This window comes from Natrix helvetica (genome assembly GCF_964273705.1).
Source record: "Natrix helvetica genome assembly, chromosome: Z".
Classification (NCBI taxonomy): Eukaryota; Metazoa; Chordata; class Lepidosauria; order Squamata; family Natricidae; genus Natrix; species Natrix helvetica.
In genome coordinates, this window is record NC_138554.1 from 116,454,744 (window position 1) to 116,467,896 (window position 13,153).

General features: G+C 37.1%; 1 protein-coding gene across 7 annotated transcripts in view; it reads left to right on the forward strand.

Annotated features, from left to right (window-relative positions):
* Positions 1–13,153, forward strand: part of ADAM22 (ADAM metallopeptidase domain 22) — a gene marked incomplete at its 3' end in the record, with an annotated part of 169,159 nt that overhangs the window by 112,478 nt on the left and 43,528 nt on the right. For all 7 annotated transcript variants that reach the window (XM_081969875.1, XM_081969869.1, XM_081969870.1 and 4 more), the window contains exons 14-17: positions 2,500–2,551; positions 8,574–8,673; positions 9,594–9,665; positions 12,004–12,096. In XM_081969875.1, coding sequence (XP_081826001.1) covers positions 2,500–2,551; positions 8,574–8,673; positions 9,594–9,665; positions 12,004–12,096 — 317 coding nt within the window. The remainder of the gene's footprint in view (positions 1–2,499; positions 2,552–8,573; positions 8,674–9,593; positions 9,666–12,003; positions 12,097–13,153) is intronic.

Here is a 13,153-nt window from a genome sequence, read left to right on the forward strand (position 1 = left end):
CAATACAGATTCTTTTTTCTGGTGAATAAATTCTCATACTTCTTATTCCAACAGAGCCATTGTTAGCTTTGGTAATTAAATATGACTTTTTAAAAAAGATTGCTTGCAACGTCTGTAGGAATCCAATTGAATTAACTGAAAAAGAATCTTAAAAATAGGCACAGAACTGAAATTCTGACCAGCTTGTATCAAAGTCTAACACTTTTTAATTCCAATTTAACTTAATTGAAAATCTAAAAAGTGCATACATTTAAACATTAAATACAAATATAGCATTGTCTATATAAGATATAGTGACACGGTGGCTCAATGGCTAAGATGCTGAGCTTGTCGATCAGAAAGGTTGACAGTTTAGCGGTTCAAATGCCTAGCGCCATGTAACAGAGTGAGCTCCCATTATTTGTCCCAGCTTCCTCCAGCCTAGCAATTCGAAAGCATGTAAAATGCAAGTATAAAAATAGGGACCACCTTTAGTGGGAAGGTAACAGCGTTCCGTGCGCCTTCAGTGTTTAGACATGCTGGCCACATGACCTTGGAGACGTACAGCGCTGGCTCTTCACCTTTGAAATGGAGATGAGCACCGCCCCATAGTCGGGAACGACTAGCACATATTCGTGAGGGGAACCTTTACCTTTAACTTGTATAAGATGTTAAGAAAAAATTCCTGGAAAGTTATGAGATCATCTATGGCTTAAGTCACAGCAATGTTAGTTTTCAAATTGACCCCATGTCAATTATTTATTCTGGTTTTGCAAAAAGAGTTCGAGAATAATTTCTACTCTGCCTTGAAAAATCTGAAAGGAATCTTTCAGATTCCTTCAACTTCTTAAAGGACTAAAGGGATGTTGGCATCCTAATCAATTTATCAGATTACAACAAAAATAACAATAATGTATTTTGAGTTGTGGCCTGCCAGCTGCCAGCAGAGCTGCCAGCAGATTCAAACAGTGAGGAGGTTGGGGAGGAACATGGGCCAGTCCTGGAGTCTGGGGAACACTGATGAGGGCTCTGTGTCAGAGACAGAGAGCTATATGCTAGAGCCATATGCCAGTTACCAGCTGCCTTCAGAGTCAGACATCAGTGAGACAGATTAACAGCTGGAGCCTATTCCCAGTGTGTACATGCACAGAGTTGCCAGACGAAGAAAACAGCTAAAGAACAGGGGTTGACTTGGGAGTAAGGCCACAGGTGGATGATGAATGGCCCTCCCAGAGGAAATAAAAGAGGAGCGAACGGGGAGTGTAGTTTGCAGGAGATAATTAGTTTGCTTAATTGGTTTGTGACTTTCCAAGACTCTTTGCCAGGTTTTGCAGATATCGGCCAGTCAACTTTCCAAGCCAGATAAGGTCTGTGACTGCAAATCCTCCCTTGAAAGACTTTGCTGGTTGTGAATGAGCAGAATTCACAGTAAATTAATAAAAGGGGTTTTTGTCGGGACAAGGAGTTGCTTCATGCTCTTGGGAAGCCTAGGCCAGAACATTTTGGGGGAACACATTTTATCCTTGGTATACTGATTCTATAAGACATGAGATGTATCTATTGTGATACACTTATATTGCATTATGATATACTGAATACATGTATTTATTTTTTAGGAACAAACATTTGAAATAAACCATGTATAATGGTAAATGTTGTATTCTAAGTAGTCCTTGACTTGACCATAAATGACTTCAAAATTTCCATTGCTAAGTGAGACATCTATTAAGTAAATTTTGTCCCATGTTACAACCTTTCCTGCCACAGTTGTTCAGTGAATTACTGCAGTTGTTGTTAGTAATATTGTTGTTAAATAAACCTGTTTTCCCTGTTGACTTTGCTTGTCAGAAGGTCACAAAAGATGATCAAATCACCCAAGGACACTGTAACCCATTATAAATATGAGTCATTTGTCGAGCGGCTGAATTTTGGTCATGTGACCATGGGGATGCTACAACAGTCATAAATGTGAAAAACTGTCGTAAATCACTTTTTGTCTGTGCTCTTGTAACTTTGAACAGTCAGTAAATGAATGTTGTAAGTTGAGGACTATCTATGTAACAAACTGTAAAAAACAGAACACAAAACAAAACAAGAAGATATCCATTCAGTCTATACAAAAATACACACACACATCAAGCAAGGGTTTCATCCATTTTAGCCCAAAGGTTGGGACAATAACCAGGCTTTTGTCCCTTACTTACAGAATGTCAACAGGGTGGGACCCCCAAAGATTTTAGGGGAGCTCATTCCCAGAGGGCAGATGTCATGACAAAGAATGCAAGCTTTCAAGTTCATCTTTCAAAAGATGGCACTTTATGACAAAATAGGGAGTTGCGCCAAATTTAAATAATAACAAATTTGTGATAACACACTGCTTCATTATCTATTAAAACAGAGACGTATACAATTACCTGCTGCAAGCTTGTATGATGTTATTTATTTATTTAATTATATTTCCTTATTTAACATAACATGTGATTGCTCACTTTATATTGTATTGAATTTTATTTATTTTAGGTGAATGTAAATGTGAGGATACATGGTCCGGATGTATAATGGGAGACACAGGGTGAGAGGTTTTCTTTCAGAGATTTCTATGCAATAGAAATGTAAATTTTCAGATAGTTAATAGATGATAACCTGTGGCTACTTAAAGCTGTTAACAGAAAAATGATATACATATGTATCAATTAGTCAATTAATGCATGGTTAATTAGCTTTGAGAGCCAGTTTTGTGTAATGGTTAAACTATCAGTCTAAAACGTGGGAGACAATTCTAGTTCTGCCTTAGGGACTAAGCCCATTGGGTGATTTTGACCCAATCAATTTCTTCAAAGAAAAAGAAGATATCAGTGAAAACAATTTCGATTTCCATAACAATGTTGCTGTGGGGAGGAGGAGCCGAAGTCGCGACGATACGGACGTGCAGTCTCGATGCTCCGAAACCGCAGCCAATACTTTTGCCACTGGGTGGTCCAATCGGACCTAAACCATCCTGCAGAGATGATGAACAGGAAGAATATGTCTTGCTGATCTCAGGGACATTGCAAAATTCCTGATCGATCCAAGAGAAGTTCTTCAAGCCGATGACAAAAAATCCAGCCATTAGGCTGATGAAGTCGGGGCGGCTCTAAAACGGAAGGATACGGAAAGAGAGAGTGTTTCCAGCTGGTGAGGAATTTTTACCATTTTAAAAAAGACTGCCTATAAAAAACTTAAAGTTAATTTAAATTTGAGAACAGAAGAAATAAGTGGCGGAATTAAGCTTTGAATGGTTTTGGGCAAACCATCAATCACGAAGTAATACTTGGTTTGACAAAGATTGCCTGATGCTTAGGAACCAGATCAAACTGGTTTACCTGCTCTACCGCAACCGAGGGGACAAACGTCCACCAGAGGACTACTACCGCCTGAAGCGGGAGTACAAAGGATTAATTGCTAAGAAAAGTAAAGCTATATATAGAGAGAAGTGGGATCTACTTCTCCTCTCCATCCAGCAGAAGGACACCCGACTATTTTGGCAAATTGCTGCCATCTCTTTGCCGGGCCATCAGGAACTCCCCCTCTGCTGTACCTCTAACAGAGACTGGGAAAACCATTTCCTGGCAATTTACCTTGACCGTGCCTGACCCACAGCTGTCTACTGTAGCCCCTGACTGGCAACACGTGACTCATACTGAGATCACCGAGATTATCTCCGAACTCAAGTCAGGCAAAGCTCCTGGCCCTGATGCTATTCCCCCTGGTCTGCTAAAATCTAATCCTGTATGGTGGATTCCTCTTTTGGCAAGACTCTTTACGTATATTAATTCCACCAGCAGGATACCTACCTCCTGGAGCTCAGCAATTATTGTGCCAGTCTTTAAATGAGGAAATAGAAACAACCCAGCTGACTATCGCCCCATAAGCCTGCTCTCCATTATTGGGAAATTGTTCGCTAAATATCTCTACCACAGACTCCTCACTTGGGCTGAGGAATCCAATATTATTGGTGCTGAACAAATTGGGTTTAAAGCGGGTTGTGCCACACTGGATCACTGCTTTGTCCTACCTGGTCGACAAATGTACTACTATACCAGGTGGCAAACTCTTCACTGCTTTTATCGACCTAAGGTCAGCGTTTGACTCAGTCCGTAGGGGTCTGTTGTGGTCAAAACTGCTTAAAAGTTCCATCAACAGACGTTCATTGTTCTTAATTAGATCCTTGTACGATCAGACCTCCAGCCAGGTCAGGTGTGGTCTTCAAGGAGAACTCTCTAATCCTATTCCGATTAAGAATGGAGTAAGGCAGGGATATGTTCTGGCTCTTCTTCTGTTTAATATATTTTTATCTGACCTGGCCGGTTACATTGGACATATTGAGTCCCACGCCCGAAGCTGACAACTACAAAGATCCCGCTTCTTCTTTATGCTGATGATGCGGTTCTCCTTTCATTGACAAGGCCAGGACTGAAAATATTACTTTCTGCATTTGGATCTTACTGTGTTGATCCAAACCATTTGGATCTTACTGTGTTGGTTATTAATTATGATAAATCAGAAGTATTAGTGTTTACTAGAGCCCGGAAATTGTATAACTGGGATATCAGTGCGAATGCTGTCGAACAGGTTTTACATTTTAAGTATTTAGGTATTCAATTTCAGAACACCGGTGCCTGGACCAGACACCGAACCCAGGTGCTGAACTCGGCCTCCTGTAGTCACCAGCAGATTGTAAGATTCTTTTATACCCAGGGTGGCCAGTTCATTCCTTCTGCCCTACATATTTACAATGCCAAAACGCTGGCCCAAACTCTTTATGGTATTCCCATATGGATATGGGGCTTCAAGGATTGCATTGAAATAACCCATGCGGCTTTTCTTAGAAAACTTCTGCGTCTTCCCCCTTGTGTTGGTTTTGCCCTGATGTACCTGGAACTGGGCATTCGATCGGTGGAATGTATGGCCTGGATTAACACCTTTAAATGGTGGTTTAGGGTGCTTTTTCTGGCAGTTCCTGTCAACTACCTCTCCCTGGCGTTTGCGGACTCCCATATTTCTCGCTGGGAGAAAGAGCTGCTGAAGAAACTGCATCTGTTAGGTTTTACGGATGATGCCTTGGGAAACTACGGCCTTAAGGACGCCCAATTTAGGGTAGTCCAAGGCTTGTGGACAATGATTTACAATATCTACGAGCCAGAGCCAACAAAACTTGCTCCTCCCTCACTTTTAACCAACTTAATAATTAAGGATTGAGGATTGCTTCCTATTACTTTAACCATTCCTAAGTATAGAAGAGTTTTTTTCCCTAGCTTGCTCTAATGTCGTGCCCTCAGCACTTTTGGATGGTCATTTTAAGAGGCTCCCAATTAACGAGCGGCTATGCCCTTGTTACAGAGCCGAGGTTGAAACTGTGGAGTACGTCCTTCTATTTTGTCCCATGTATAACGCAGACAGATTCAAGTTACTGTCTCTTCTTGAAATCGTTCCTTCTAGACCTAATGGCTGTAATTTGTTTTTATATTGCATTGGAGATGGCTCCTCATACATCACCTCTCAGGTTTCCAAATTTTTCTTAAGAGCTGTAACCATTAGAGGAAAACACTGTAACTTTCCTTAGTTAACCTTCTGGTGACTGATGGCTATGATGCTATGATCAATTCTTTTATGTCTCTTTGTAGTACTTGGATTTTGGTCTGTGACCGTAAATAAATAAATATAAAAATACTTTTTAAGTGTTATTTTCATGGATGGAATTTATGCAAGCCTTTTAAACCGAAGGGATTAAGTTTTCTTTTTCTTTTTTCATTATTATTTTTTGCAATCTATGGACTAAAATTCTCCTTCTTCATTACTACATGTGTTTTTCCCTTTTTCTTCTCTATTTCATTCAAGAATTTGACTTTTTAAAAAACTTGAAATAAAAAAAGATATAAAAAACAACAAAGAAAATTGTAACAATAGAGGGAAAGAGGACACTGCTACTCGAAGGCTGGAAGTTTGTGTATTGGAAACAAAACACTTTTACTTTCCTCACTGATTATTCTGACTTGGCATTCCAAGGTTTCACTGTTTTGACTATAGAGAGTGATAAGAAGAAAAGTATACAGATGTACCTTTGAAGTATATCTAACCAGAGAAAAAGTGAAAATAAGACCTTATTGTGAATTTATGCTTAATCTTGTAAAAACCTTCCAAGTCAGAGCAGTAATGTTTGTCAGTTTGAGATAATGGCACAATCTCAACAGCAGAAATAAACTTTAAGTTTGCAAAAGATATTGTTAGAAATTCAGAAATTATCAAACACATTTGAGAGGACGGAGGAGAAGTTGGAAAATCTAGAGCATCTAACAGTAAAATATGATGAAGAAGTTGGAGATGTTTATCAAGTAGAAAAAGTGGAAGAGTCCTAAAAACCGAAGAGAAAAATGACTACAAAGAAATTAAATCCGCTGATATCTATGGTGATTGGTTTGTGTCTGGAAATGGAAAGAGTGGAATACGGAAAGAGGAATTAAATGGAAGGGAACTCTACCCAGATGGCAAGATACAGAAGAAGAAAAAATAAAAGAATTTATGGATTAAAGAGAGAAATTTTGTTAGCAACATGGTTGAAAACACCACTGACAATTAAAGATAAGCTGATTAAGGAAACAGAAGAAGGGCATTGAAATTACATGAGAGACTTAATAAGCAATGAGTTGCAAAGAGGAGTCCATACAAATTTGATTAAGGAGATGATTAGAGGATTGATACCACAAATGGCAGAAGACATGAGATTGTTTTGCTACTGGAAAGGTACAGGTTGATAGATGAAAGGGTATAATCTAAAACTAGTTAAAATTAGTGAAATTTAGTGACAATAGATATAGTTAAATAAATAATTGTTAATGATAATAATGTATACATGTGTATTGCTATGATAAGTAATAATTGGATATGAATATTGAATGGTACCTATGAAAGGAAGATTATATATATTTTTTGTTATATATAAGGTTAATAAAAAAGAACTAAGTTAAATTTCATTGTTGTTTATTAGGGGGAAATGCTATGATAAAGGACACAGTCAAATAAAGGAGGGATAATGATAACAATGTATATATATGCATGGGTACAACATAAGGAAAGTAGATGTAAATTGTAAACAGTGATTTGGAGAGGAGGATTAGAATTTTTTGTTATTAAATATTATGGATGTTTAGCCAGAATAGACCATAAGGATTCAGTGTTATTGGAGGATATTAGAAATAGTAAACGCAATGCCAGTATGTGGTTATGTTTTACATCTTGATATATTTTATGATGAAGGATGTTTAAACAATTATAGTCAAATGAAAATGGAGGTATGATGATGGTAATATGTATAAATATATCTGAGTTAAAATACTTAATATGAATTATGGTTGATGACTGTGATGAAGAGATGCATGATACACTTTCTATAGTATGTAAAGAAGGAGGATTCTTTGTGTTGTGTAAATAAATATAGAAATAAAACAATGTTGCTGTGAAAACTGTGTGGACTCTCCAGAAGTCCAGGGAGATTTGAAAACAACAAATATAAATATTTTACATTTACAGTTTTAGAATCATATTTGTGCAGATGATTATGAATTCCAGGGATTGATTATTTGTTAAATTTAGAAAAGAATGTATTAATCTATGTTACTCTAGATATAATTCCTGACATCTCCACTCCTAAGAATAGTAATTCCTCATCATCTGGAGAGAGATATGTTGACTACCCTTCCCTAGAGATTTGCACCTTGGTTCCTGATAGATAATTTGAAAAGAATTTAGACAAATTTATGGTGCATAGGCTGCTTAATAGATATTAATTACAATTAAGTAATTGAAACCTCCAGATTCAGGGCTACTCCAGAAGTAGTATAGATCTGAATCTGAAAGACATATGAAGGTCTCTGGGTTAAAAATCTCTCTGGCTGTTGAATAGTATGATGTATTCTCAGAAGATAATGCACTAGCCTGACTACTGGTACCAGCATATGAAAAGATATCCTTTCTACAAAGTCTTTGACTTATAAAGGACATGTCACGATTGTTGTCAGGCACTGAGGAGTCTAGCCTAGAAACAAGTATTCCCCAAAACGTTCTCAATGTTGTCAGTATTCATAGTTCTCCCAGAGAAAAATGCAATGTAAGTTTAGGCTGCAATTCTATATCAAGAAAATAGCATATGGTGAAGGATGTTTGACTGGACACTTGCATTCATAACACCTGTTTCATATATCTTAGTGGCAGGTGAAAGCCTATATTGTATTTGCTGTATAACTTTGAATATTTTTGTATAAGGTTTAGAGAATTGTGCATTAATAAAGCCCAAGCTGAAGATTGCAACTGCATTCTGCATCAACTTAAACATGTTTTTAAGTGTATTATGTAATTTACAGATATGAATGTAGAGAAAAGAAGAGCTCAGTTAAAATGATCTAGCCTAGTGTTCCAGAAAATTCAGAGTTATGGATAGTTTTCCTATTTTTTTATATTTGGTCATGAAATAACTTAAGTAAATAAATAAGCTGCAGAATGAAATTCCTTTTTACGTAATTTTGTAGAAATGAACTGACTTATTTCTTTTTGGATCACAGTTATTATCTTCCAACTAAGTTCTCCAAATGTGATATTGAGGAATACCATGAATTTTTAAATAATGGTGGTGGAGCCTGCCTTTTCAACAAGCCTTCCAAGGTAAAAACAAAAATAATTTTGTTTGCAAATTTTTCTTTCAGTTCTTAATTTAATAGTCTCATGACAGTTGTGTTGAAATGCTTAATTGAAGTGTTTGATAGTAAACATATGGAAGTTATTATAATAATGCTTATTGTGGTTGGTTTCACAATCAGCCAGATTATTATTATTATTATTATTATTATTATTATTATTATTATTATTATTATTATTATTATTATTATTATTATTATTATTTATTAGTGATTTTTCTAAGTAATTTAGAAATCAAGATGCCCAAATTATTTTGATCAAGAATGGCATTTTGTCTCTAAATGGTGTAGCTATCCAAAAATAGTAATTGGTCACAGAAAAATACTTCTAATTGCAATCAGTTGTCCTACTAATAATCCATAGCTAATATGTAAGGACTAATATTTAAAAATTCAGAAGCAAATACACTAAAATCAGACTAACAAAGTAAAATCTTCAACTCAGAAATAAGAGGTTTTTATACCATATGTACATATAAAAATAAAGCTTGTGTTCACTATAAATATGGACCTGGATATTATACTTGGCAATTACTGATATTCTTTCTTAATTTTTATTCTAATTTTTGCAATATTTTTTGAATATCACAAACTTCCATCCTTGAAAGACTACCTACTAAGCCTGATTTAAAAATTTTTTTTTGGGGGGGGGGTGTTACTACAGTAGGGACAATGGCTTATTGTGGTCCTGGAAAAATTTTCCTCATTAAATGAAAATGTGAAAATCAAGACTTGTACACAGGAAGGTGTATAGAACCCATTTCTATAATTACATCTACAGTACATCTTTTCTGTCCATTGAAATAATGATACTCTACTATCTGTCATCATGCATGGCAAGATACTAATACGTTACATTTTTGATGCTTTCTTATTTTTGTATTGTAGCTCCTGGATCCCCCAGAATGTGGTAATGGTTTTGTTGAAACTGGGGAAGAATGTGATTGTGGCGCTCAATCGGTAAATTTAACATTACATGGCTAATTAGAGGCAGCTCTTCCATTCAAGTTAAGAGGCTCTTTCTAATGGTTTTAAATAAGTTCTTCAATATTGAATAGCTTGTGAAAAATGAGTTCTTTGCACTCTAATGGTAGAGAGGAAAATTTGAAGAGTTGCAATTTGCAAGCAATTATTCTTCAAAAACCACAATGAGGATTTTCTTCACAGCTTTCTGACAGTGAATGAAACATAGACTCATCATTATGATCCAGAAGCAAAGTATCAGCTGTGAAATATTATCACCTATGGAAACAAAAATTCAAAACACAGGATTCAACAGGGAAACTCATGGTTGTCATTTTTTGAGATGCAAGTGCTATTATTCAGATGGCTTTCATTGTTGCCTAGTACTATAATCAACTAAGAGTGCTGTATTTTAACACTCAAGACTTTGAGGCAAATTTTAAACAGAGTTCAAAAGTGCAACAAGAAAATGTTGCTGCAGTATGACAGTATAAGATCCCATGGGTTATCCAAAAAGCAATTGCAAAACTGGAGCTCAGTGTTTTACTCCGTGTATTATACAGTTTTGGTGCCATTCATTTCACAAAATGTTCCCTTCATGGGCATTTGTTTAACTGAAAGAGATGAAAAATTGAAAAATTAGAAAGAATGATCAAGTCCTGGCTAAAGAGACAGTCCAGAGACATTTTGTGACAGCTTTAGGAAGCTTGTCCATCATTTGCAGAAGTGTAACAATGTGAAGTGTAACAAATCTGCTTATGTGGAGAAAAAAACACAGGTAATTAAAAACTCACTTAAAGCATTATTTTTCTATTTTCCTACAATAGTTCTAATTAAATTTATTGAGGTGAGGGTATTATTTTTCATCCAGTCATACTACACAAATTACAATTGAATTAATGCCATCTTTAACTCCAATGTGCTCCTTTCTTGCTTCCTTCTTCAAAAAAGGGGGAAAAATGATCTAGGAAACTACAGACCAATCAGCCTGACATCAGTTCTTGGGAATATTCTGGAAAAGATAAGCAACACATTTGTGAACACCTAAAAGCAAGCAAAGTTATAAACAGAGGCCAACATGGATTTATCAAAAACCAAATGTACTAAACAAATCTTATTTCATTCTTTAACAAAGTGACTAAATTAAAGGATCAGTAAAATACTGTGGACATAGTATACTTGGATTTCAGTAAGGCATTTGACAAGGTAGACCACAACCTATTTCTTTGTAAGTTAGAAAAATGTGGAATAGAGAGCATCACCAGATAGATTTATAACTGGCTGACAAATGGCACTCAACATGTAGTCCTTAAGGTTGTCTTAGGCCCAGTACTCATTCTTCATAAATGATTTAGGGATAGAAGAGGAACTTGTAATTTGCAGATGACACCATGCTGGCAAGAATAGCCAATACTCCAGAAGATATGCTCAAGGTCCAGAATGATCTTGACAGACCTGAACATTGAGTCCTATCTAACAAATTGAAATTCAGTGGTGAGAAAAGTAAGGTTTTACATTTAGGCAAGAAAAACCAAATGGCAGGTATAGAATATGTGAAACCTGACTCAATAGTAGTAACTGTGAGAGGATCGAGGAATCCCAGTGGACAACCACTTAATTATTAGCCAGTAGTGTGCTGAAGCCACCAAAGAAAGAAAGAAAAGAAAATGCAGTCATAGGCTGCATTAACAGATGGATAGAATCAAGATCATGTGAAGTGCTAATACCACAACCTATTCTTCAAAGCACCTGAAAACAGGACAAAAAGCAATGGATGAAAACTTAATTTTAAAAAAAAGACACAACCTGGAACCAAGGAGAAACTTCCTGGCAATGAAAACAATTAATCAGTGGAACAGCTTATCTCCTGAAGTTGTGGGTGCTCCATCATTTTAAGAAGAGATTGGACAGTCATTTGTCCAAAATGGTGTAGAATCTCTTGCTTAAGTGGGGTGTTGGGCTAGAGGACATCATGAGTCTCTTCCATCTCTATTATTCTGTTCTGTTATTCTGTTATTTTTTTCTGCGATCATGTATATCCATCCCGTCAAGCCTAAAGAAATCTGGAATAGTATAGGTTCTTCTGAAACGAGCAGGCAGTTGGACTAGAGGACATCCAAAGTCCCTTCCAAGCCTATTATTAGTTCTTTTTTGACATTCTTCCTCATGCTATCAAAATACTGCCTTGTTGTTTTCTTTGTAATCTGAAGTGTGCATTATGCCCAGAGTAGGGAGGCAAGTGAAATGTTGAGTAGCAAGCATCTCCACAGTTTTCTGGTCAAGCTGCAGCCTGTTTCTGTCAAACTGCTGTTTCACCATTGGTTCCATTCCCTAGGAATGTCATGCTGAAGGTGAAGATTGCTGCAGTTCCTGCACTCTAACTGCTAACTCTCAATGCAGTAATGGACTTTGTTGTAGAAAATGTCAGGTACGTATTGAAATGACTGGGGGAGGGGGGAGGAAACCCACCTTTATTATGATTATGAGATTATTTATTTAGCATATGGCATATCATAGATGGACTAGTAATATATATTGACATTTCATCTAGATCAGTGACGGTTAATCTTTTTGTTGTCGTGTGCTGAAAGCACGTGCCCCCTGCACCCATAATGCAATGGCCGCATGACACCCCCGTGTACCGCTCTGCGCATATGCTGTGTTGCCCCCTCCCCTCCTGTGCATGCACACATGACCCGCCTCACCCCATTTTGGGCCTACTAGGCCTCCCTACAACCTCCTTGGACCAAAAATGGGCCATGGGGGGGGGCACTGCCCCTGTACTCCCCCTGCCCCCCCCACAGCATTGTTTATATGAAAGAAAAAATCAGATACTGAACTGTTATATGCCCTCAGCTTAGCTGGTCATGATGTGATCTACAGTTTGACATGGGACTTCACAGTCACACTATGTCCCATTCACACAGAGAGTCCTTGTGGACCCCATGTGAGGTATGAATCCTATTCAGGGTTGTCCATTGGCATTTTTTGGGGTGAGGTCATTTATGTCTTCCTATGTCTGGGTGTGCAGAGATCCATTTTGGCATTCCTTTGGGAATCAATGTTAAAGTTGTTGGGCAGGTGCTGTTCAAGTGCCAATCGGGGATTCAGGGATTTGAATCTTTCAGTTGTGGTATGAAGCTAGTTGCCTCCTCATGGTGCACCTGGTTAGCATCACAGTGTGAACTAAACGAACCAGCAACTTCCGACTTTCCTGGCTCTCAAAATACATGGCAACAAAAACGAAAAAGTGAGATGATGAAATGATTTAAAAATAGTCTCATTCAGTACAATGCCAAAATATATAAACTCTGCCATGCAAAATATCAAAGGGCAATCAAGGATTTTTTTTACTTTTTATTTCTATGCATATTAGATATATATCCATGTTTTTAGATAAGAATTCAAGGAATTATACCATGGTGTTTCCTTCTAACTTTTCTGACAATAGGTCTGTTGAAGTGCTCTAGCCGAAAGTCATCCAG